The sequence below is a fragment of the Eschrichtius robustus genome, chromosome 12 (genome assembly GCF_028021215.1).
Source record: "Eschrichtius robustus isolate mEscRob2 chromosome 12, mEscRob2.pri, whole genome shotgun sequence".
NCBI lineage: Eukaryota > Metazoa > Chordata > Mammalia > Artiodactyla > Eschrichtiidae > Eschrichtius > Eschrichtius robustus.
The window spans coordinates 38882314-38906544 of record NC_090835.1 but is presented as its reverse complement, the minus strand read 5'-3'; the positions used below and the strand labels follow the sequence as shown (position 1 = coordinate 38906544).

Genomic DNA, 24231 nt, shown 5'->3' with positions numbered 1-24231 from the left:
AGCGAGGGCTTCAGTAGTTGTGGTGCATGGGCTCAGTAGTTGTGGAGCATGGGCTCTAGGCGCTCAGGCTTCAGTAGTTGCGGTGCGTGGGCTCAGTAGTTGCGGCATGCGGGCTCTAGAGTGCAGGCTCCTTAGTTGTGGCGCACGGGCTAAGCTGCACTGTGGCATGTGATATCTTCCCAGACCAGGGACCGAACCCATGTCCCCTGCATTGGCAGGTGGATTCTTAACCACTGCGCCACCGGGGAAGTCCAAAATTTGAATTCTTTAATAGGGAAAACTAAAGTAATAATACATAAAAACAAAAAAATTGACTTGGGAAGAAAGTACAGCCAAGCAACGCTGTCAGTGTACCAAAGCCACTCACATAGTCTTCAGCAGACCCAGCAGTCAGACTGGATACAGGGAGCAAAGGGTACAGTTATCAAAAGGCTCCAAGATGAGCCGAAAGGAGAAACAAAGTCCCCTGCATAGCTTTTAGGGCTTATCAGTCAAATGAAGAATATCAGAACCAATTATCTGAACTTTTTTCTAACAAAGTATTTTACCTTAATCTCAGGTTGTACGAGGACTAGAAAATCGACCTGCTTTGTTCAGGGGGTATGACCCTAACTACAGTCTTATACTTGAAAAGATAAAGTCCTTAAAGGAAAGTTGGTTTTGATTTGCTTTCATCACCTTCAGACAAGGATTTTTACCAACAATAAGTTTTACAAACAGTTCCAAGATCCTTCGCCCTCCCACAGGGCCAGTATTTCAATAAGGACCACATACAGCAATAAGGTTTGCTCACAGCACAGATTATAGTTTCCCAAGTAAAATGCTTACCCACCTAAAGCCAAATTTCCCAGGTATCAGGCCAGGGTGCACAGCTGTTGAGGAGGAAAGGAAAAGTTGTCCACATTTAAAAGATGAGGAAACTGGGCTTCCCTGGTGGCGCAGTGGTTGAGAGTCTGCCTGCCAATGGGGGGCACACGGGTTCGAGCCCTGGTCTGGGAGGATCCCACATGCCGCGGAGCAACTGAGCCCGTGTGCCACAACTACTGAGCCTGCGCGTCTGGAGCCTGTGCTCCGCAACAAGAGAGGCCGCGATAATAAGAGGCCCGCGCACCGCGATAAAGAGTGGCCCCCACTTGCCACAACTAGAGAAAGCCCTCGCACAGAAATGAAGACCCAACACAGCCATAAATAAATAAAAATAAATAAATAAATAATTTAAAAAAAAAAAGAATGCCATTTGAATGGCTTTCAGTTCTAAAAAAAAAAAAAAAAAGATGAGGAAACTAGGCACTTCCCTGGTGGTCCAGTGGTAAACAGTCCACCTTCCAATGCGGGGGACGCACGTTCGACCCCTGGTCGGGCAACTAAGCCCGCGTGCCACAACTATTGAGCTCACGCACTTCAACGACAGGGAAAACCTGCACACCACTAGAGAGAAGCCTGCATGCCTCAACTCGAGAGAAACCTGAGCAGACGTGCACCGTAACGAAAAGATCCCGCATGCCTCAACAAAGATCCCGTGTGCCCCAGCGAAGACCCAACGCGGCCAAAAAAAAAATAAGGAAAATAAATAAATAAAATAAATAAATATTTTTTAAAAACTAATATGTCATTAAAAAAAATAAAAGATGAGGACACTAAAGTACACAGAAGATAATCAGATGAAAGCTAAAGTAGAAAAAGGAAAGCTTTATTTGGCCCACTTTATAATATAATATGAATCTAAACATTCGTCTAAGCTCACAACAAATATGAAATGCATGTTACTCTTCTTTAAAAAGAGCAAGCGAGGGAATTCCCTGGCCGTCCAGTGGTTAGGACTCCACGCTTTCACTGCCGAGGGTCCGGGTTCGATCCCTGGTTAAGGAACTAAGATCCCACAAGCCATGCAGCACGGCCAAGGCGGGGGGTGGGAGGGGGGGAAGGAACAAGCATTTCACTTTAAAAAAACACAAACATCAAGATCTATTTTGTATAAAAAACAAATTATATAGTAGTTTTACTCATAGTTGTCAAAACTTAGAAGTAACCAAGATGTCCTTCAACTGGTGAACGGATAAATAAATGGTGGTACACCCACACAATGGATTATTCAGCACTAAAAAGAAATGAGCTATCAAAGCCCTGTAAAGACATGGAGAAATCTTAAATGTACATTACTAAGTAAAAGAAGCCAATCTAAAAAGGCTATATACTGTATGACTCCAACTACATGACATTTTAGAAAAGGAACAGTAAAAAGATTAGTGGGACTTCCCTGCTGGTCCAGTGGCTAAGTCTCTGTGCTCCCAATGCAGGGAGCCCGGGTTCAATCCCTGGTCAGGGAACTAGATCCCACATGCCGCAAGTAAGAGTTCACATGCCGCAACGAAGATCTCGTGTGCAGCAACTAAGACCCAGAACAGCCAAATAAATAAATAAAATATTAAAAAAAAAGAAAAGATTAGTGGTTGCCAGCGGCTGGGGGAGAGGAAGGGATGAATAGAAGACGAGATTTTTTTAGGACAGTGGAACTATTCTGTATGATACTATAATGGTAGATATATGTCCTTATACATTTGTAAAAACCCATAGAAGGTACATAAACTGCAGACTTTGAGTGCTAATGATGTGTCAATGTACGTTCATCAACTGTAACAAATGTACCACTCTGGTGTGGAATGTTGATATGTATGAGTGGGGCCAAGGGGTATATGGGAACTCTCCATTCAATTATGCTATGAACCTAAAACTGCTCTAAAAAATAAAATCTATTTTTTTATCTTTTTAAAAAATTTTATTTATTTATTTATTTATTTATTTATTTATTTAAGTTTTGGCTGCATTGGGTCTTCGTTGCTGTGCACAGGCTTTCTCTAGTTGAAGCGAGCGGGGGCTACTCTTGGTTGCGGTGCGCAGGCTTCTCATTGAGGTGGCTTGTCTTGTTGCAGAGCACGGGCTCTAGGCGCACGGGCTTCAGTAGTTGTGGCACGCGGGCTCAGTAGTTGTGGCTCGCAGGCTCCAGAGTGCAGGCTCAGTAGTTATGGCGCACAGACTCATTTGCTCCGCGGCATGTGGGATCTTTCCGGACCAGGAATCGAACCCGTGTCCTCTGCACTGGCAGGCGGATTCTTAACCACTGTGCCACCAGGGAAGCCCCAAAATCTATTTTTTTAAAAGCCAATTTTTTTGTTTTGTTTTTGCTCTTTTGTTTTTTTGTTTTGTTTTGTTTTTTTGGGCCACGCTGTGCGGCATGAGGGATCTTAGTTCCCCAACCAGTGATCGAACTCATGCCCCCTGCAGTAAAAGCACAGAGTCTTAAATTAACCACTGGACCACCAGGGAAGTCCCCCAAAAGCCAAATTATTCAAATGTTCTAATTTTTTATCTGGGTGGTTGTTAGGTATATACAGGTGTAAAAAATCATCTAATTTTGTGTTTCTATACTTTTATACTTTTTGTGTTTTTATACTTTTATACTTTTTTTTTTGTTTGTACACTTTTATACATATTTTATGCTTTAATAAGAGTTACTTTAAAAGAAAACAAAAATTTAACAGGGAAATCCAATCATTTGAGGGGCGAAAAAAAAATGTGTACTTAAACGAACACTGAGGCAGAGCCTATTTATCATGACAAGGCATGGGCACTGTCTGAGCACTGATACTCCCTGGCTGTGTGGCCTAAACATTCTCACTTCATTTCGTCAAATGTAAAGTGAATGTACTACTACTTGTCTCATAGGTCTATTAAAAAAGAAGTTCCTTCTCTTATCCACTTAGTTATTCAAAAGAAAAACAAGAAGACCAGGGAATAAAGATTCCAATCAAGCAAGAGGAATACTGCATATTAGTTCTCTCTCTCAACAAACTATAAAAAATACAGTAAACTGGGGACTTCCCTGGTGGTGTAGTGGTTAAGACTCCGCGCTCCCAATGCACAGGGTCCGGGTTCGATCCCTGGTCAGAGCACTAGATCCCACATGCATGCTGCAACTAAGAGTTCGCATGCCACAACTAAGGAGCCCGTGAGCCGCAGCTAAGTAGCACACGTGCTGCAACTAAGACCCGGTGCTACCAAATTTAAAAAAAAAAAAAATGCAGTAAACTGAAAATAAAATAGACACTTCAAATTTTTAACAAAAGGCCCTCTTAAAGCAGCATTTAAAGAGTAATTTTCTCATTTCAACCAACTCCCACATGAACATTTCATTCATCTTAAATACCCACCTTATCTTCTATCCAGAAAATATCATTTTAGCAACTCCATAAAAATCCAATTTATTCTTTAAGGGATTTGAGAAGCTTTAAAAAAGGATGCTGATAATCAAGTTCTTGGCTATAAAGAAACTAGTCACTGAACACTAGCACAAGAAGTCAATGGTGAAACAGAATGCAGCATGCCAAACAGAGCTATGACTATGCAGTGTGGAAATGACTTTAATGGGACGGGGGATTTAAGGGATGAATACTTATCACCAAAGCACTGCTTGCTGCTCCCAGAAATTAAAATCTAGAATACTTAGCTAGGACCCTCTGGTTGGTGCTAGTTTTCAAATACCACACATGGAAGATCATCAGACAAGGAAGCCTCAAGCTTTAGAAAAAAGGTGCATGTGAATTAAAATTAATTCACGTGTAACTTTTTTTTCTTAGGTAGCAAAATACCTGCCACATGACCAACAGTCTAAAGAGGCAGTGCCAACTGTGGTAACTGGGCGTGGATACTTACAAAGGCACAAATCACCAAGGCCAGGCTCCACAGAGAGATGAAGGATAAATTTTGTGAACCCTGTGGATAAATTTTGTGAACCCTGTGGATGACCAAGAAGCCTCCTAGCCCGCGTCAATTAACAGAAACCCAGAAACATGACAAGTAACTGAAGTTCTAAAGCAAAGAGACCCCCCTCAATCTAGAAGCTTGCGCCTACATGCAATAGTTCCTGATTATTTCAACTTCCCACTTCAATGGAATATCCATTAGTTTTTGACTCAGCATGGGTACATCTGGAAATCTGGCAAAAAACAGAAAATGAAGCTTAGAGCTGAGAACTACAAGGGATGAATAATAACCAAACTGGGCCCGGAGTCCAAAGAACTGTTCAACTTTTTCTGAAACAGTGTCCCTGAATGAAACTTATCTAACACATGTATTTTCTTTATAAGGTGCTTCACAGCCTTCTTGTGCTTAGGAAAATTAGACAGCGCTCCAGCACTATACTTGGGAGGCATTTTAATCAGCAAAATTACCAATAAAAAAAAAACAATATGAAAAATCATGGCACTAAATAGACGATGAAAAGGACACCTGTTTACCATACAAGTATCCCCCACTTTTCAAAAATTCACTTTACGCCACTTTGCTTTTATGAAAGACCTACATTAGTACCTGCTTTCACTAACCAAAAGAAATCCAAAGAGCATTTTCACTTTTATGAAAAGGCAGAAAGTAAAAACAGCATTAGGTATTTGTTTTGCAGGGAGTCATTATAGAAGCAGTGTGCACCCAGAACAGCGAGAGTGGCACTGCCAAGCTCCTTCCCCGGAAACTACACTCAGCATCTCAGCATCAAGCTGCTACAGCTCTGAATTGTATCTGTGAGCATCTGTGCTTTATCTTGATTTAAACTGCGCATCCGTTAGCAAGATGTGTCCTAAGGTAATTGCTTCTTCACTTTACGCCGTTTGGCTCATGAAAGGTTTCATAGGAGCACTCTACTTCCATCTGAAAGCACTCTTCTTTCACTGGAAATCAAGGGAAATATGTATTACAGCTGAAACAAGATGGCAGAGTGTCACCTGGTTCCACCTCAGCTGGGAATGTACACCAGGCAATTCAAATTTTTCACCATTTCTGGTCTGCAAAGGGTTTTCTCTGATCACTGGAGTGGCTCAAATTTTAATTCATCGCCAAACTTTAAAATCAGGAAATTACACATAAAAATCCAGATTTCTGGTTTTCCTTTAAAAAAAAAACAAAAATCACATGATCTGGTAACAACAACTGGCTAAAACTAAGAAACAGTGACCCTTTCAATAGGGCCTGTGGTTGCTAGTTCACTGAAGTCCCCACCACTCACCACTGCCCTTACACCCTGCTTCCCTAATTTACTGCCAGCTAGCCCCTGATGTAAATGCATCTTTTACCAACCCAGACGTTTATAATATACTGCTGACTGCAAAAAGGTACAAATCAGGATGTAATGCATAATCTCATTTTTGTAAAATTTATAAGACACAGAAAAAAAGTCTGGTTGTACAATAAAACAGTAACAGTAAAATTATGGATGGTCCTTTATTTTTATTTCTTCTTGTTACTCATGTTATCTTTTTTTAAACTAGTGAATATATATTACTTACATAAGTTATTTCCTACAACAGCTTCGAGATATAATTCACATACCATAAAAGTCACCCATTCAAAGTGTACAATTCACAGGAATTCCCTGGCAGTCCAGTGGTTAGGACTCCGTGCTTCCACTGCAGGGGGCATGGGTTCGATCCCTAGTCAAGGAATAAGATGCCGCATACCACACGGCAAGGCCAAAAAAATAAAATAAAATAAAAAAATAAAGTGTACAATTCAATGGTTTTTAGTATATAAAAGATATGTGCAACCATCGCTACAATTTTAGAACATATTCATCACCTCTCCTCTCATTTACCCCCAAGCCCTAAGCAACCACTAATCTACCTCCTGTCTCTATAGATTTGCCTCTTCTGGGCACGTCCTATAAATGAAATCATATAATACGTGATCTTTTGTGTCTGGCTTCTTTCACTTTGCATAATGTTTTCCAGGTTCATCCATGTTGAAGTATATATTAGTACTTCACTCCTTTTCATTGCTAAATGATTTTCCATTGTATGTATATACCGTATTTTATTTATCCATTATCGGCTGATAAACATTTGGGTCATTTCCCCCTTTGGTTATTATGAATAATACTGCTATAAACATTCATACACAGGTTTTTGTGTGTACCTATGTTTTCATTTTTCTTGGGTAGATAACTAGGAATGGAATTGCTGGTAACTCTATGTTAACCATTTAAAGAACTGCCAGACCATTTTCCAAAGCGACTGCGTCATTCTCACCAGCTGAGTATAAGGACTCTGATTTCTCCACATCCTCACCAACACTTGTCATTATCTAACTTTTTGATTACAGAGTAAGTTGTTTAGAAGTGTTCATTCAATCATAATACACTCAGATTTTTATGGACTTCAAGATGCTCTTATTCCCTGACATCAAAATTTAGACTTGAAAAGAGTCCAATTCTAGACCTGCTTCCCTAGCCTGTTCACCTTCTGGAAAATGAGGGGACAGGAATAAATGGGCTAAATCCCCACCCACAAATAAAACTTTTACAGAAATGATCAGATTTTCTAAGCACTCAACAAAATAAAGTCTCTAACAGGGATCCAGCACTGAAGTGAACATATGTTCCCATCAAAACTCATTTGCAATGCCTCTTACATAAACCCAGCTTCAAACCATAATAGCAGAAAACATGAATGAGAGTCTCAATCTATCACCTTTTGTAAAAGAACCAAAATGTCTTGGGTTTTTACACTCAGAATTCATTGCTCAAATCCTGCTGTAGTATAGGAAGAGAAATGAAATCTGATTTAAAATCAGGGCAAAAGCACAGATCCACTGGCACAAACATACAAAATGCCCCTCTGCTCCAAGCCAGAGACAGAGTGCACTGTGCAGCCTTTCCCCAGCTCTACCCATCACTGCTCCTTATAGTCTCAGGGCAGCACTGGGAGGAGGACAAGCAGCAAATACTACTGACATGTTTACAGAAGCCCGAGGTGGCAGTGAGAAGACCCAACCAAGAAGAGAGTCTAAGAATCTCAATGCTATGCTCACCCAATACATGTTTTCCAAGAGTCAAAAGTGGCATCTTAGCCAGGAAGCGGGTTGAGCCGCAGAGCCCCTTCTGAGATGCAGAATTGCTTTCTGTTCTCAGGCTTCAGTCATGCACTTTGAGCAAGTTCTGCTGCCTCTTGCAGAATGAGGATGGGCCTCCATAAGGTGCTAGAGTGCAAGCACTCCAGGCAGGGTAGGAGGTGGAGATCCATGGCCAAATTCTCATTTCTATTTGCCCATTCCCTCCATTTCCCTATTTAATTAGAGGGTGTTCTAACTCAGACAAATTTAGCACATTTTTGTAAACATTTAGTCCTTATCTACTACATGCAGGTACAAGAAGACACAAAAACACAATCTCTACAGGAAAGGGGTTAGGTCTAATCAGAGAAAACAATTATTCTCAAAAGAGTATATACTGTGTTTTTTGTTTGCTTGTTTGTTTTTTTAATAAGGGCAATGATACTACTGCAGTTCAGAGGGAGTGGAGTATTCCCAAGAACTGGAATGTTTTGGGAGTGTTTCATAAAGGAGGTAGGAGGGACGTGAGCTGGACTCTGGAGAAAAGAGAAGTGACATTGAAGGCAAAGAGGGGCAAAAGCCAATGGATTGGCTGGTAAAAGGATCTGTGTAAGGAAATATCACATATGGAATGTTTACCAAACCATTTGGTTAGTGGGGTTAGGACAAACCCTGAAGAGCTGGGTTGGGGCCAGCTGGGCAGCAGCACCTTAAATGCCACATTAGGACATCAGATCTCATCCCATAAGTCTGCAGCAGTTTGACTTTAGTGTAGGATCTCCATAGTTGTGAATTATGTCTGTTGCTCATAATAGTTAAAAGTGTTGACATTTACAGGTGAATTATGTAAATACAAAGTTAAAGTAGATGGAAGGGCCACTATTCTAACATTCCTACTCATCTGCACTTAAAAATGCCCAGCACAGAAGTACTGCTATTAACTATCTCTGAGTAATAACATACACTGAATCAAGCAAGCATCATCTAATACTCGTAAGTATTCATGAGGCAGTAAAAGCATTAAACAAAGGCAATAAAGTTCTTGGATATTCTATAATTTCCTTGGGGCAGCAGTTCTAACATACGGTTAAACCACGAATGGACTTTAATGGACCCCCTGACCTCCCTAAAATTGCATGCAAAAATTAGTGTAGTGAAGTTGACTGAGTGGATCTGTCTCTTTCTATATCTCAAAGAGGTCAGATACCCAAAATAGTCTAAGAGCCTAACTTAGGGTTGTTTTAATAGAAAACAGCAAGAATCTGGGGACTTCCCTGGCGGTCCAGTAGTTAAGACTTCGCCTCCCAATGCAGGGGGTGCGGGTTCGATCCCAGGTTGGGGAGCTAAGATCCCACATGCCTCACAGCCAAAAAACCAAAACAGAAAACAGAAGCAATATTGTAACAAATTCAATAAAGACTTTAAAAATGGTCCACATCAAAAAAAAATCTTTAAAAAAAAAAAAGAAAACAGCGAGAATTTAACCCAGTGGCAGCCTTAACTTTCTAAAGGAAGTGTTAATCAGAGGGGGGGTTGGGGGGAAGTTAGATTGAGGCCATTTTGAGAAGTTCCTAGTATTTTCATATCTCCCTCCTTTCTTGTAAAGAACTGCCCAAGGAACTAGTCTCACCAAAATCAAGACTCATTCAACATTCAAAAAATGGCCCAAGGGAGGGTAATGAAATATCTAAAAACTACTCACTCAACTTCTCTCTCTTCTCACAAGTAAGGGAAACAGCAACAGGCCACCAGCTGCCTCTGGTTTCAGCATCTTCTCCAAAAAGATCTCCTGACCAAACAGCTAGTTTCCTTCAAAATTACACGTTCTGAGGTGACAAGATCCTGACACAAACCCACAAAGTACTGCTGCTTGACTTCTTAGTCGTCTCAGGCAGGCTTGCTGTAAGACCATATACAGGAGCCTATGCTGAGAAGCCAAAGGACCACAGGGAAAGAGAAATGTGTTTTGGAGCACTCAGAACTCTTCCTAGACCTGCACACCTTGCCCGGCGTCTCTAACCCTCCTACCCTCACAAGAAGCGGGGGCTGGCGGTCTGTTTTCATTGCGCAAGATACATTTACTCTATTAAAAGTTAATTTGGCATTCACGAGACAAAAAGAAGTTTCATTTCTTTTTCTGATTCTAACACACTCCCACATTTCCTTTGTCTCCTGATTACACTTGCCAGATTATCTCTTTAGGAGGTAAAATCAATCAACTCACCACCATAATATTCACTTTCTCCCAGAGCCAAAAGAGCCTTACCACAACTCCAAAGAGTGGTGGTCCAGAACCAAAGAAATTATGTCCCAAAATAAAATTCGGGCATCATGGACATTTAACCAGGCCCTTCAGGAAGAAGCAAACGGTGAGCTCCGAGGAGCACAGAAGGCAGGCGCCAGGCAGAGGGCCTTCGCCCTGTCAGAATCACAGGGCCGTCACACTGGCCTGCCTGGTTCGCGGGGGCTTTCGACTGTTTCGTCTAGTCTTAGTCTCAAGCAGTCTGAAAGTCAGTCGCAGGAGCGAAATCTAAGAAAATGGTACCTGTATTTCTCACCTGGGAACAACACAAGACCCCGGAGAGCATCAAGCTGGCACTGGACACGTTTCAGCGCTGCGGGTCAGCGGAGCCCAGGGCTGTAGTCACAGTAACTAGTTTCCCGCTACACCTCGGGAGCGGGGCTCTCGGACCTCCATCCCGAGGCCGTCCTCCGACCTCGGCAGCAGCATCTAGGAGGCTCCACGGGCGGCCCGTCAGGACGATCGAGCGATGCTCAGCCGATACCCCTTCCCTGCGCGCGCCAGCTCCAACCCCGCGCCCGCCGCCGCCCGCCCCGCGGCGTCAGGCCGGTCTTTCGGCCCGGCTTCTGTCACTCACCGGCCGGCCCAGGCAGCGGGCGCCCACGGCTCCCCACGGGAGCTGGGCCCCCCGGGCGTCCAGGTTTCGACCCGCCCCCTGGCAGGCAGCGCAGGTGGCTGAGCCCCGCAGCAGCGGCCCCACACCCGCCGCTCGGACCACCTCCCGGCGCTGCCCACTAGGTACGGATCAACAACAAGATGGCGGCCAGCCGAGGGGGCGGGGGCCGGGCGTCATAGTAACCTGGACGGCAAAGAACCCGCCCCCGGCTCAGAATATCCCCAATCAACAACCTCTTTGCCCGACGCCCAGGGGAGTGCCTCCCGCTCACAGGTCGGCCAGCCTGTCAGTCAGACCCTGCCTCTCGTGGCCCGTGCCGAACGCCTCAGCACGTGACTGTGACGGCACGGGTTAGCGCATGCGCGCCGTTCCCGGAGTTGCTGGCGGCAGAGCTTTCACTGGTTACTCCGAGTCCGAAGCGCCCTTGGCATCTCTGCGTGCGCGGCCCCCGTGCGCAGCCGGCAGCGTCTTCTCCCACGCATGCTTAGGGAATGTCTGCTGTGTGCTACATCCCTTTTTTTTTTTAATCACTCACCCTAGAAGGCAGGACTTGTCGCTCCCTAGTGAGGAAACTGAGGCTCGGAGGGGGAGGCCGGGCCAAGGTTACACCACCTCTGGAAATGTAAGCACCGGGTTTCGTTCCTCCTCTTACTGGCTCCAGTGTATAATGCCCTCTTCCCAGCGGCTTCCCTAGCTTTGCCCTTCATCAGCCTTTTGTGCTGCCCCAGCAGTCCCTGGTCTGTTGTCCACGTTTGTCCTTCTGCCTGGAGTTCAGTCCCCAATTCAGTCCCCAGCACAAGCCCTGCCACACAGCGGGCATTCTTTCTTCCTACCCTAGAGCATCTCGTCTTGAGTTCTTATAACATCTTTTGCCCTGGATTGTCATGATCTGCCCCCGAGGCCAACTGTGAGTCTTGGGAAGACTGTTACCCCCTATGCAGAGAACCTAGCCCTGGGCTTGGCATCTGATGCAGTCACACAGCCTGACCCACATCAAGTGCCTGGACTAGCTAGTTTTGTGACTATTGAGGCTTGGTTGCCCCACCTGTGGAATGAGGATAACAATCAAGCTCCTTAGAGATGAGGATTTAATAAGCCCTTAGAGCAGGGTAAAGTGCTCAGGAAAAATCCACCTGCAACCCCTTCCAGTAAGGGCCTGCTGTCAAGTTGCTGGCCCTGAGGCCAGTTCTAACACCCTCACTTTATTGGAAGCACCGTGAAACATATTTTTCCCACAGAAGGCACTCAGCTTCTTCCTCCACCTGGGGTACCATAACTGGCTCAGTAAGGGAGGTCCTCTGGTACCCTAAGATGGTTCAAGTCCACAGACTTGACAGAGGGGAGAAGATTGAGAGAACTTGGGGACACCACAGTAAAGGTAGCCTCCACCAAGACAGCAGGTCCTCTGGGAGAGCTGGCAGTAACCTGAGACCTGATGCCAGGCTGGGTATGGGGAGTGAGCTAGCACTGCACCCAACAGAACCCACCCTGCAGCAGGCTACTGTAGGCCACCTCGCCATGTGCAGCAGCTCAGCTCAGCACAGGGAGGACAGAGGGCCCTGGAACTAGAAGAAACAGATCAGGAGGAAATGGGAACACCTGCTCAAAAGGGGGCTACTCTCAATCCCTCCATGGCCACCCATGCCACAGGGTGCTCAAGTCTGCACCAACCCTCACCTCAATGCAAAAGCTCCAGATCCTTTTCAAGAAAACCTCCACATACAGTCGGCAAACTGCCCTGGAAGTTGGTGGGGCTCTCAAACGAACAATGCCCTCCTTTCAGTGGGAAAAGGAAGCTCTTGGGCCCTTCCCATCTGCCAGAGCAGGTGTCCTCTGAGGGGACAGGCCAACTGGAGGCCCCCTCAGTCCCCCTCAGTCACTGGCAAGGATAACAGCTTCTTACATGTCAGAGCATTGTACAATGCCTTCTTAAAAGAAAAATAACCTTACTACTCCCACAATGTTCCCACAAGACAGGGCATTCTCCAAGTGAGAACAAGGAAGCACAGATCTCAGAGCTTCCCCCACATGTAGGTTACAAGGCTAGGACTCTTCTGTTTGTAATTTTGTTTATTATTGAATCAACTTGAAAACACATAATCATGTGAAGAAGAAATTCCACAAATATGATGCAGCTTCTTGGCCTCAGAGCCAGCGCCGGGCTCCTGTGTGCGTGTTGAACAGGTAATCTCTGCCTGTACCTGAGCTCAGATGGTCAGGGGAGAGGGAGGGTATTGCTGGCTTCAGCAGAACTGCCTCCCTCCCCTAAGGGCAGGGAAAGGTATTCCAGGACCCTTGGTGTGACCCCCTCCCTTCTGCTTGATCCAGCTTGTCCCCTCCCTCCTTTCTCAGCACATCATTTGAGGTCTGGCTCAAATGCACAGGAAGCATCCATGGTTCCCCAAAACTGGACACCAGCTCCCCTAAGCCCAGTGCCAGATTACTCTGCTATAATTCATGGTGACAGTGGAGCATTTGGGGGCCTCTTCCCTCACCACCTTCCTCCCTTTCCCCCATGGGCAGGAACTAGATCAGGTTCCCCAGGTGATTGGCAAACACTGGCTGAGGGGTGAGTGGGGGTGAGAAGAGACCCCATTCAGGGAAACAGTAGATAGTGGATGCCTGGTGGGAGGCAGAGATTGAAATGGGGTATGGAAAGAAAGTGGGCCCAAGTAGAGAATGGTTTGGAAAGAGCGGGACTCACGGGGGTCCTGTGCTCTGCCATCAAAATGCTGCTGAGGTGAAGAATGAGAGGGTGCAATGAGTTGAACCCTGCCCATGGGGAGCAGGTGGAGGCCTGCCCCCAGAAGGGTCAGGAGCCCACCTGCCTCCTCCATGCTGATGGTGCTGGTATGGGCCCTCCCACAGGGACAGCCATCCATGGGAAAGGGGGCAGGCTTGGCAGGGGAGCACTCTGAAGCAGCCTCAGTGCCCACTGCACAGGATGGTAGGTTGACATACCAGGCTCATGACACTGCTGGGTGCCTGGGGTGTCTCCATCCTCGGTGCCTCCATGAACCTCTCAACGGACCCCTCAGTTCCCTGGATACTGGGGCAAAGTAGGAGCTGGAGTACAGGATAGGGCTCTGGGCCCCAGCCTGAGTTTAAGAGATGGACTTCCAGGCATAGAGGTATGCAAAGGAGGCTTACCTGTTTAGCAGTAGAGCCTGGGTTGATTTGCTTGGTGCCTGTAGCACCTGGGCCAACCTAAAATGCCAGGAGGAGGGACCAAGCAGTGAGAGCAGCAGACCTGCTGGCTCCAGAAACCAGCACCATTCATCTGCCCCTTTTATTGGGGATAGCCTATGTCTGTATGCAGTGCCCACATTGTTACTCCCACCTACCCCTGGGTTCAGTCCTGTGCTCACAAGAAACTCAGAGTCTTAGGGGAAGGTCAGGTTTCAAATGGAGGGCAGGGGTCAGAAATAGGGGTAAATGCCCAGTGCATGACAGACTCAGATTCTAAAGCCCTGGGCCTCGTCTCATTCCAAGACTGGGTTCTGCCAGCGATGGAGACAACTTTCTCCCAGTGTATCTCTGCCTCTAACCTGATGACCACTGGAAGGAGGGCAGTCCTCCTGAATATCAGTTTGTCTGCTCATCAACTTGGGCAATCTTGGGTAAAACCAGCTATCACAGATGCGATCCATTAGTGGGCTGGGGGGAGGCAGTCAGTACAGGGATAGCAACCCTACCCCCGCAGGAGCCTGCTGAGGAGCCAGCCCAGAGCCAAGAGGAGAAGCGCACTGGTCACTGTCAGCACCACCACAAACCAGGGCTCCGGCTGCCAGAAAGCCTCCGTGTCTGTCACAAGCAGGGGTGTCATCATTGAAGTCACCTGAAATGGGGCCACAGCTTCACCACTGCCCTGCCAAAATGCCCTGATCATCCAGCCTTCAAAACCCTCCAAGGGCTGGGCCACCCCACACCCCAGATTTCTCTTCTGTATTGCCAGGCTCTTTGCACTCAGCAGTTCCCTCCGAAATGCCTTCCCCCACTGTTCCACCTGGAAAACTAGGTCCCTGCATCCTCCAAGATCCTTTCTTCCCACCCACCAAGGGCCTGAGGACCCCCCTCACTGTGGCTCTGTGGGTGCTGGTGGCCACTGTGCTGGCCCTCCAGGGAACTAGATGCACAATGACAGTGGCTGTGGTGCTGAGGTGGGGGGTGGAGGGACCTGCATCGGCCACACGGATCAATAGCTCATAAGTATGGGGCTGCTCTGGCCAGGAGGGCCCCAACATGAGGTCGTTGTGCACCAGGACAGCTCCTTGCAGGCTGAATTGGCTCCGACTATTCCCTGAAAACAGAGTGGCAGAAGAAGGGGACCATTGCTGGCCTGCCTCTCCCCCACAGCCCAGTGGTCCCCTTGGCCCTCACCTCCCACAATGCTGTAGGAGAAAGCCAGGCGCTGTGGCTCTTGGGGCACCTGACATGACACCCTGGTCACCTCCATGCTGCGGCCCAGGTGAGTGTGGATGGTGAGCTCCTGAAATGGGGGCTCACACTCGGGGGCATGGTCGTTCACATCCTGCAGGCAGGTAGTCAGATCACCCACTCCCAAACCCCCAGGCCAGCCCCTCAGCCTCCTCCCACCACAGCCAGAACCTCGGTAACAGGCAACAGGTTCCAAAGCTTTCCACAATGAGGCCCCACCCCTCTCCAGCCAACCAGCGGAGGAACCTGAGGCAGAGTGGAAAAGCAGAAGGCCAGAGGGAGATATGAACTCTTTCCAATTCTTTCCAAGGCTTCGGGGCTCAATTACCTCCACCTCAATGGTAATGGTGCAAGAGCCTGAGCGGTGGCAGGTGGGGTCCTGGTCTTGGCTATGGTCAGTCAGCAGGACAGTGAGCCTGTGCAACTTCTGCAGCTCATAGTCCAAAGGCCCCAGGAGGCGAACCTCCCCTAGAAGGGGTGGCCACTGCCTCAGCTTGCAGAGTCAACTCTGGCTTCGCCCCTCCATCCCAGCCCTGGGGTGGGAGTACCGCTGAGACGGTCCACAGCAAAAGTGGCAGACCCGCCAGGGGTGGAGTACTCAATGCTGTCGTGCGGGTAATCCATGTCCTTGCCCACCACAGAGCCCAGAAGAGCGTGGGGCCCTGCATCCTCACGAACCCGGAATGTGCGTGGGACACAGGCTGGGGAGAACTCGTTGACAGGTGTCACCATCACCAGTACTGGCACCTCAGCTGGAAGCCATTTGGCAGTCAGGGAGCTGGCCTGGGTTGCCCAGCCCTGCCCTGGCAGCTTAAGGAGGTAGAGGCTCTGGAAGGAGGAAGGGCAATAGCCCTCCCCTGCCAAGGAGTCTCAGAGAGGAGAAATGTGCCTCTGCCAGGGGTCTTTGGTGGAGACAACCCTGCCCTATTGGTTTCCGAGGGAGGAGAGATGACCTCATCCTGAGGATAGGAAGAAGGGTGTAGAAGAACCCGGTCCTGAATGTCCAGGCCTGGGCATGGTCACTCACTGGTCATCAGAGGCTGACCACTATCAAGCACCAGGATGGAAGCTGCATGATGAAAGCAGGCGCCAGGAGTGTCACAGTCCAGTGTGGCATTCACCTAGCCAGAGGGGCCAGAGGGTGACGCCCAGCCAAGGCCTGGGAGAGCCTTGAGCCACACTGGGCTGCCTCAGGCCAGGTTACTCACAGATAGCCTACCCTGACCCTCCGTTTTCCAGACTGTGAAGCAGGTTGGCTCCACCACCATCTCCTTCACCCTCATGGTCTCGGCTCCCGCAGACCATTGGCCCACCCCGCTTCCCGTCCAAGCACTCTGCACATGGGTCTGGGGTCGGGGACTGGGCACCTCCAGGACTCTGTCTTGAAGGCAGAGGCTGGCTGCGCCAGCAGGGCTGTGGAACAGCAGCTGGTAGTCCAGGGTGGAGCCAGGAGAGTCCGGGTCAGTGCAAGTGAAGGTATTCAGCACGGTGCCCACAGGCGTGGTCTCGGGGATTTGAGTCCTGGGAGCAGAGGGCAGGGCGGCAGGGCGGGAGCTGGGGCTGGGCGGCGAACCATGGCTCTACCCAATAGCCAAGGTAAGGCTCCCATATACTCACACCAGCAGCGCTGGTGTGCAGCGCGGGGGCCAGCGGTTGACTGACTGCACGTCCACCCTGAAATCAAGCTCGGCGCTGGCCCACGGCCGGAGCCGCTCAAAGGCCTTCACCCGCAGCCTAGTGACCGCGGCGTCTGGGGCTTGCGCCAGCTCCAGGGGCGAGGTTGTCCGGACCACTCCGTCGACTAGGCGGGTTGGGAGGGCGGGGGACGCAGAGTTCGGCCCCGCCCCCAGCTCAGTCCAGTTCCCACCCTCCCACGGATCCGCCGGCGGGGGAGGGCGCAGAGACTGACCACTTGGCCACCTCCTCCAAGGCTCGCTTCTAACTTCGGGCCCCCAAACGCGACCTCGCCCCAGTTTCTGCCTCGGCACCAGGCTCGTTTCTCAAGAGAGCGAGGAGGTAGTGCGGGTCGCTTCTAGACCAGCCGCAGAGGCATCCCCTTACCCGCCCTCCATGCCCCTCACCGCGTCCGATGGAGAAGAGCCGGCAGGGCACTGGGGAGAGGATTTCGTAGCGCACATTGAAGCCCCGGGCCTGGACCTGAACCACCTTACTTCCGGGGACCAGGTTCTCCGGGATGGTGATATTCTGGGCTTGCTGCCTGGACCAAAATGGGGGCACTGGCTCCTACTTTCTCCCGCCACCCTGGCGGGGTCTGCGGACCCCTCCCCTGGGTCTTCCGTGGTACAGGAGCCAGCTGGGGATGCTCCAGCAGCCCCACACCTTAACCCTACTCCTAATTCCCTGGGGCTAGGTCCTGCCTTCCCCACTGTTCCCAGGGTAGGGGAGCCTTACAGGAAGGAGACCTGGCTGGAGGGAGCAGGCAAAACTTTCACTGTCAGCGTCCCACAGCAGCTTCGGCCTTGTCCAAAGGTCACCAGGATCTGAAGCTGGAAGACCTGCGGTGCACACAAAACAAGAAGGGAACCACGGTGTGTGTCTACCTGTATATCTGTGCCCAGTCGTCCCTTCAAATAGGCAGCGCCACCTCAGGACCTCCACAAGGAACCCCGACACTCACTCCTCCCTATGACCTGTCACTCTGTTGACAGATATTCCTTTGTGTCTCACTCTTCTGGGTCATAAGTCCTTCTCTTAGGATGCATACAGCCCCCAAAAGAGTAATATCTGAATCATTCACAATGTGAATTATCATCTTAGAGTTGCTAAGAGTCAGTCACTAAGACATGGAAGTTTTAAAGAAGGAACTTCTCTAACCTCCTCCAGACTACACTAGGCACTGTACCCAGAGCTTTCACTTCCTGTGTGACTGCTCAGAACTTTCTCCTTTCTGTAAGGGGCACCATGGGCTCCTGGAGCCAGGGATCCCTCTTCTTTCTAGAACTCCAGAGCCCAGCACAGAATCAGGCCAAGGTGGGAGTACAGCCAGCATGGGGCAGCAGGTACAGGTGTGGGCTATGTCTGGAAAAGGCAGCATGATTCAGGAGGTCAGGAACAAACAAACCTCCAGGAGGTAGTGGCTCTGCCCATTTTATGCCCAATTCACGGATATCTCCAGGTCCCAAGTCATGCTCACCTTTTGAGCCTGGCCTTTGAGGCCCTGGGATGGTGCCTGCAGCCAACCCTGCCCATTGATAGAGAAAGGTCCAGGGAAGTATGGCGGATCCTGGGCACTGGTGATGCTCATCTGACAGGACAGAGATGCTGGAGGCCCCTTCCCCAACCCTCAGTGCCCCAAACATCCCTGTCAAAGTCCCCCAACAACCCAGCAGGTACCTGCCCACTCTCAACTCTCCCATACCCTGCCACTGCCACTCTAGCCTGGGCTCCCCCCAGCCCTGATCCTCAATCCTCTCTGCTTTTAAACTAATTATTTTGTTTTTAAACTAGATTTCTTTTGGGGATTGCAAAAATTATACAGAAATTTCATGGAGAATTCAGAACACACAGAAGAACTTTAAAGAAGAACTCAGCCCCTGAGATGTCCCTATGGGAACAACCATAGTCATTGGGGGGTGGGCAGCCCTCAGTGGCTCTCTCCAAGAATATGCATCATTGCTGAGGCTCAGCTGTAGACTAAAGAATCCTTCTGCAGGCTATGCTTGGCCAGACAGGGGCTGGGCTTGGTCTCCCCATCTCCCCCCGACCCTCCATCCTACCCCCCACCACCACCACCACTGCCCATGTGCAGGGCTCACCTGGGCTCCCTGGCCTGGGAGCAGCAGAGTGTACAGCCGGGTCCCAGGTGTGACAGTTTCTGGCACCTGAATGATTTCCCCAGCTGGCCAGAGGGGAGGTCATTGGGTGTTCTGTTCAGGTTATGCCTGCCCACACCCCCTGCCTGCTGTCCCTGGCCTCACCTGGGCTGGCAAATCGACCAGCACACTGGATACGACCAGGGTCCCGCTGCACATCCACAGAGAGTGGTCCCTCCATCACATGGTTGCCACATGTGAACCGCAGCTGCAGCTCATAGTGGTTCACTGTCAGGGCATCCAGCCGGGCCGAGCTGCTCAAGGTCATCTGTGGCAGGTGGGCAGTGCCATGTGGGGCCTAGGATCTCCATCCCCCTACGCCACCTCTGGCTTTGTGAATTTAGGGTCTGTCCTTGGTCCCCCATGGTCCCCAGTTGTGCCCATGACCCTACCTTGCCCACATAGATCCCCTGCCATCTAGTTAGGCTAGGTGGGTTGAAGAAGGTGGTGGGTGGCTGCACATGGAGCAACTCCAGGGTGGGTGTGTGTGAAGAGCAGTTGAAGGAGAAAGACTGAAGGATGGTGCCAGGTCCCTGGCTCTCAGAGACATTTATGAACCAGGGCAGGCAGTGGAGGTCTGTGAGGAAGAGACGATTCAGGCTGGAGGCCCCCATTCTCATGGAACCATATACACAATCAGAGTCCCTCCTTTCTGCCTTAGGGCCTGGCCACATCCTGGAGACAAGCAGCCAAAGTCCTTCCTTGTCCCCCACATCCAGCCATGGGTCAGCTCATTTCACAGACTGGGAGTGAGAACTTGGTCGAGGAAGCAGCCAAGATAAGGAATGAGGGTCGGGGATACAGATCTTTGCCCTTTCCTGGCTCCCCCCAGCCCCTGTCCTCCATGGTAGCTTATCTGAGAGGGATCAGGACTCCACTGTGGAGTCAGGGGGTGAGAGCTGGAGTTCCCCCACCCACCAGCTCCTCACCAGAGACAACCAGAGCAAGAAGAAGCACCAGGGGCCTGAGCAGCACCATAGTGGCCTGAAGATACAGACAGCAGAGGAGACTACAGAAAACCAGAAGTGATTGTCAGGCCCACCCCGTTGCCAGGTCAGTTGCTCAAACAAAGCTGGGCCTCCAAGATTCTAGCCCTGCCCAGCCCTGGTGACTGAGCTCTAGACTCTACAGTCATCAAGAGGCCTGGAAAACTCCATTTTTTCCACTGCTCCCAATGAATTCCCCTATTTATTACTAGAATTCAAAGGAGGTGTGAGGGGAGAAGGATCAAGCTTCAGATAGGGAAACTGAGGCTCAAGGAAGTCTTGGTCATGCAGTCCTTGGAGACAGAGCAAGCACAGAACCCAGGAAAACTGGGCCCATGACCTGCTACCCCACAGAGTCTGAACTCCAGCTGCCCACTCCCATTAGAACATTATCTGCCTAGGGACTTCCCTGGTCGTTCAGCGGTTAAGAATCCACCTGCCAATGCAGGGGACACAGGTTCGATCCCTGGTCTGGGAAGATCCCACATGCCACGGAGCAACTAAGCCCGTGCACCACAACTACTGAGCCTGCACTCTAGAGCCCATGAGCCACAACTACTGAGCCTGCATGCCACAACTACTGAAGCCCGCGCGCCTAGAGCCCGTGCTCCACAACAAGAGAAGCCACCGCAAAGCCTGTGCACTGCAACAAAGAGTAGCCCCCGCTCACCGCAGCAATGAAGACCCAACACAGCCAAAAAAAAAAAAAGAAAAAAAAGAACATTATCTGCCTATAAAACCTGAGCCCAACCATCAACAAAATCTCTCAAAACCTGTGTACATTCAACAAACAAAAGGTATCCTTGGTGATAGAAATAAAAATGGTGGTTACTTTTGGGGATATCAACTGGAGGGGACAAAAAGTGGCCTCCTGGAGTGGCTGGTGATATTCTATATCTTGATCTGGGTGACAGTTGTACAGGTGTCTACAGATTTTAACATTTATAGTGCTGTACCTTTGAGAGTTGTCTCTTCACTTTATTTACATTATATGGCAGTGTTTAAAAGGTTGTCTACACATGCCCTCTCCAGTTCTTCACCTCTCACTCTCTTTTCTACCCACTATAGTTGAGCTTGTCCCTCTCTCCATAAAAATGCCCTCGTTGGGGTCCTCAGAGACCTGCAAACTGCAGTTTATTCTCTACTCTCACCTCCTCGGCAGCATTTGATGCTTGCTCCCCTTGGCTCCTAAGTGCCCACACTCTCTCAGCTTCCTCCCACCTCTCTGGCTGCTCCTGCTCAGTTCCTCTGCTGGTTCTGCTTCATCTTCCCTACCTCCACCCAGTGGAGTGTTCCAGGGCTCAGTCCTGACTGCTGCCATCCTCTGTCCACCTTCCGCCTCACATCCAGGCACATGGCCTTAAACACCATCCACTCAGATTGGTTCAAGATGGTGGAGTTGAAGGACGTGCGCTCACTCCCTCTTGCGAGAGCACCAGAATCACAACTAACTGCTGAACAATCATCGACAGGAAGACACTGGAACTCACCAAAAAAGATACCCCACATCCAAAGACAAAGGAGAAGCCGCAGTGAGACAGTACGAGGGGCGCGATCACAATAAAATCAAATCCCATAACTGCAGGGTGGGTGACTCAAAAATGGGAGAACACTTATACCACAGGAGTCCACCCACTGGAGTGAAGGTTCTGAGCCCCACGTCAGGCTTCCCGACCTGGGGGTCCGGCAACAGGAGGAGGAATTCCTAGAGAATCAGACTTTGAAGGCTAGAGGGATTTGATTGCAGGACTTCGGCAGGACTGGGGGAAACAGAGACTCCACTCTTGGAGGGCACACACAAAGTAGTGTGCACATCGGGACCCAGGGGAAGGAGCAGTGACCCCATAGGAGACTGAACCAGACCTACCTGCTAGTGTTGGATGGTCTCCTGCAGAGGCAGGGGGTGGCTGTGGCTCACCATGGGGACAAGGACACTGGCAGCAGAAGTTCTGGGAAGTACTCCTTGGTATGAGCCCTCCCAGAGCCCGACATTAGCCCCACCAAAGAGCCAGGTAGACTCCAGTGCTGGGTCACCTCAGGCCAAACAACCAACAGGGAGGGAACCCAGCCCCACCCATCAGCAGACAAGCAGATTAAAGTTTTACTGAGCTCTACTAAGCAGAGCAACACCCAGCTCTACCCACCACCAGTCCCTCCCATCAGGAAGCTTGCACAAGCCTCTTAGATAGCCTCATCCACCACAGGGCAGACAGCAGAAGCAAGAAGAAATACAATTCTGCAGCCTGTGGAAGGAAAACCACATTCACAGAAAGACAGACAAAATGAAAAGGCAGAGGACTTTGTACCAGATGAAGGAACAAGATAAAACCCCAGAAAAACAACTAAATGAAGTGGAGATAGGCAACCTTCCAGAAAAAGAATTCAGAATAATGACAGTGAAGATGATCCAGGACCTTGGAAAAAGAATGGAGGCAAAGATCGAGAAGATGCAAGAAATGTTTAACAAAGACCTAGAAGAATTAAAGAACAAACACCTAGAAGAATTAAAGAACAAAAACAAACAGAGATGAACAATACAATAAGTGAAATGAAAAATACACTAAAAGGAATCAATAGCAGAATAACTGAGGCAGAAGAACGGATAAGTGACCTGGAAGACAGAATGGTGGAATTCACTGTTGTGGAACAGAATAAAGAAAAAAGAATGAGAAGAAATGAAGACAGCCTAAGAGACCTGTGGGACAACATTAAACGCAACAACATTCGTATTATAGGGGTCCCAGAAGGAGAAGAGAAAGAGAAAGGACCCGAGAAAATATCTGAAGAGATTACAGTCGAAAACTTCCCTAACATGGGAAAGGGAATAGCAACCCATGTCCAGGAAGCTCAGAGAGTCCCAGGCAGGATAAACCCAAGGAGAAACATGCCGAGACACATAGTAATCAAACTGGCAAAAACTAAAGACAAAGAAAAATTATTGAAAGCAGCAAGGGAAAAATGACAATAACATATAAGGGAACTCCCATAAGGTTAACAGCTGATTTCTCAGCAGAAACTCTACAAGCCAGAAGGGAGTGGCATGATATACTTAAAGTGATGAAAGGGAAGAACCTACAACCAAGATCACTCTGCCCGGCAAGGATCTCATTCAGATTCGATGGAGATATCAAAAGCTTTACAGACAAGCAAAAACTAAGAGAATTCAGCACCACCAAACCAGCTCTACAACAAATGCTAAAGGAACTTCTCTACGTGGGAAACACAAGAGAAGAAAAGGACCTACAAAAACAAACCGAAAACAACTAAGAAAATGGTAATAGGAACATACATATCAATAATTACCTTAAACGTGAATGGATTAAATGCTCCAACCAAAAGACACAGGCTTCCTAAATGGATACAAAAACAAGACCCATATATATGCTGTCTGCAAGAGACCCACTTCAGACCTAGGGACACATACAGACTGAAAGCAAGGGGATGGAAAAAGATATTCCATGCAAATGGAAATCAAAAGAGAGCTGGAGTAGCAATACTCTTATCAGATAAAATAGACTTAAAAATAAAGAATGTTTCAAGACACAAGGAAGGACACTACATAATGATCAAGGGGTCAATCCAAACAGAAGATATAACAATTATAAATATATATGCACCCAACATAGGAGCACTTCAGTACATAAGGCAACTGCTAACAGCTATGAAAGACAAAATCGACAGTAACACAATAATAGTGGGGGACTTTAACACCTCACTTACATGAATGGACAGATCATCCAGACAGAAAATTAATAAGGAAACACAAGCTTTAAATGACACAATAGACCAGATAGATTTAATTGATATTCATAGGACATTCCATCCCAAAACAGCAGATTACACTTTCTTCTCAAGTGCACATGGAACATTCTCCAGGATAGATCACATCTTGGGTCACAAGTCAAGCCTTGGTAAATTTAAGAAAATTGAAATCACATCAAGCATCTTTTCTGACCACAACGCTACGAGATTAGAAATCAGTTACAGGGGAAAAAATATAAAAAACACAAACACATGGAGGCTAAACAATACATTACTAAATAACCAAGAGATCACTGAAGAAATCAAAGAGGAAATAAAAAAATACCTAGAGACAAATGACAATGAAAACACGACAACCCAAAACCTATGGGATGCAGCAAAAGCAGTTCTAAGAGGGAAGTTTATAGCAATACAAGC

The 24231-nt window shown here is 48.4% G+C and overlaps 2 protein-coding genes across 4 annotated transcripts in view; both read right to left on the bottom strand.

Moving 5' to 3' along the window:
* Nucleotides 1-10930, bottom strand: part of IP6K1 (inositol hexakisphosphate kinase 1) — an 82357-nt gene extending 71427 nt beyond the window's left edge. For 2 of the 3 annotated variants that reach the window (XM_068557777.1, XM_068557780.1), the window contains exon 1: nt 10437-10930. The gene's annotated coding sequence lies outside the window, so the exon portion shown is untranslated. The remainder of the gene's footprint in view (nt 1-10436) is intronic. The other variant, XM_068557778.1, reaches the window with a different exon arrangement.
* Nucleotides 10931-12941: 2011 nt separating this feature from the next.
* Nucleotides 12942-20044, bottom strand: CDHR4 (cadherin related family member 4). Its single transcript, XM_068559013.1, has 19 exons — nt 19996-20044; nt 19459-19643; nt 19172-19334; nt 19010-19092; nt 18388-18498; nt 17646-17749; nt 17315-17451; nt 16851-17034; nt 16601-16754; nt 16261-16354; nt 15782-15985; nt 15562-15701; nt 15177-15327; nt 14876-15096; nt 14492-14634; nt 13947-14003; nt 13758-13845; nt 13501-13528; nt 12942-12997 (listed from the first exon to the last, which is right to left on the bottom strand). The coding sequence occupies exons 1-19, from the start codon at nt 20042-20044 to the stop codon at nt 12942-12944; spliced, it is 2352 nt and encodes a 783-aa protein (XP_068415114.1).
* Nucleotides 20045-24231: the final 4187 nt, after the last annotated feature.

Coding starts and splice junctions, on each gene's coding strand:
- CDHR4 (XM_068559013.1), bottom strand. CDS start 20,044: ATGGTGCTGCTCAGGCCCCTGGTGCTTCTTCTTGCTCTGGTTGTCTCT. Junction 16,355..16,600: donor TTCAAGACAGAGTCCTGGAG/GTGCCCAGTCCC, acceptor CCCTCTGGCTAG/GTGAATGCCACACTGGACTG. Junction 14,635..14,875: donor CCAGCACCCACAGAGCCACA/GTGAGGGGGGTC, acceptor GCCCCATTTCAG/GTGACTTCAATGATGACACC.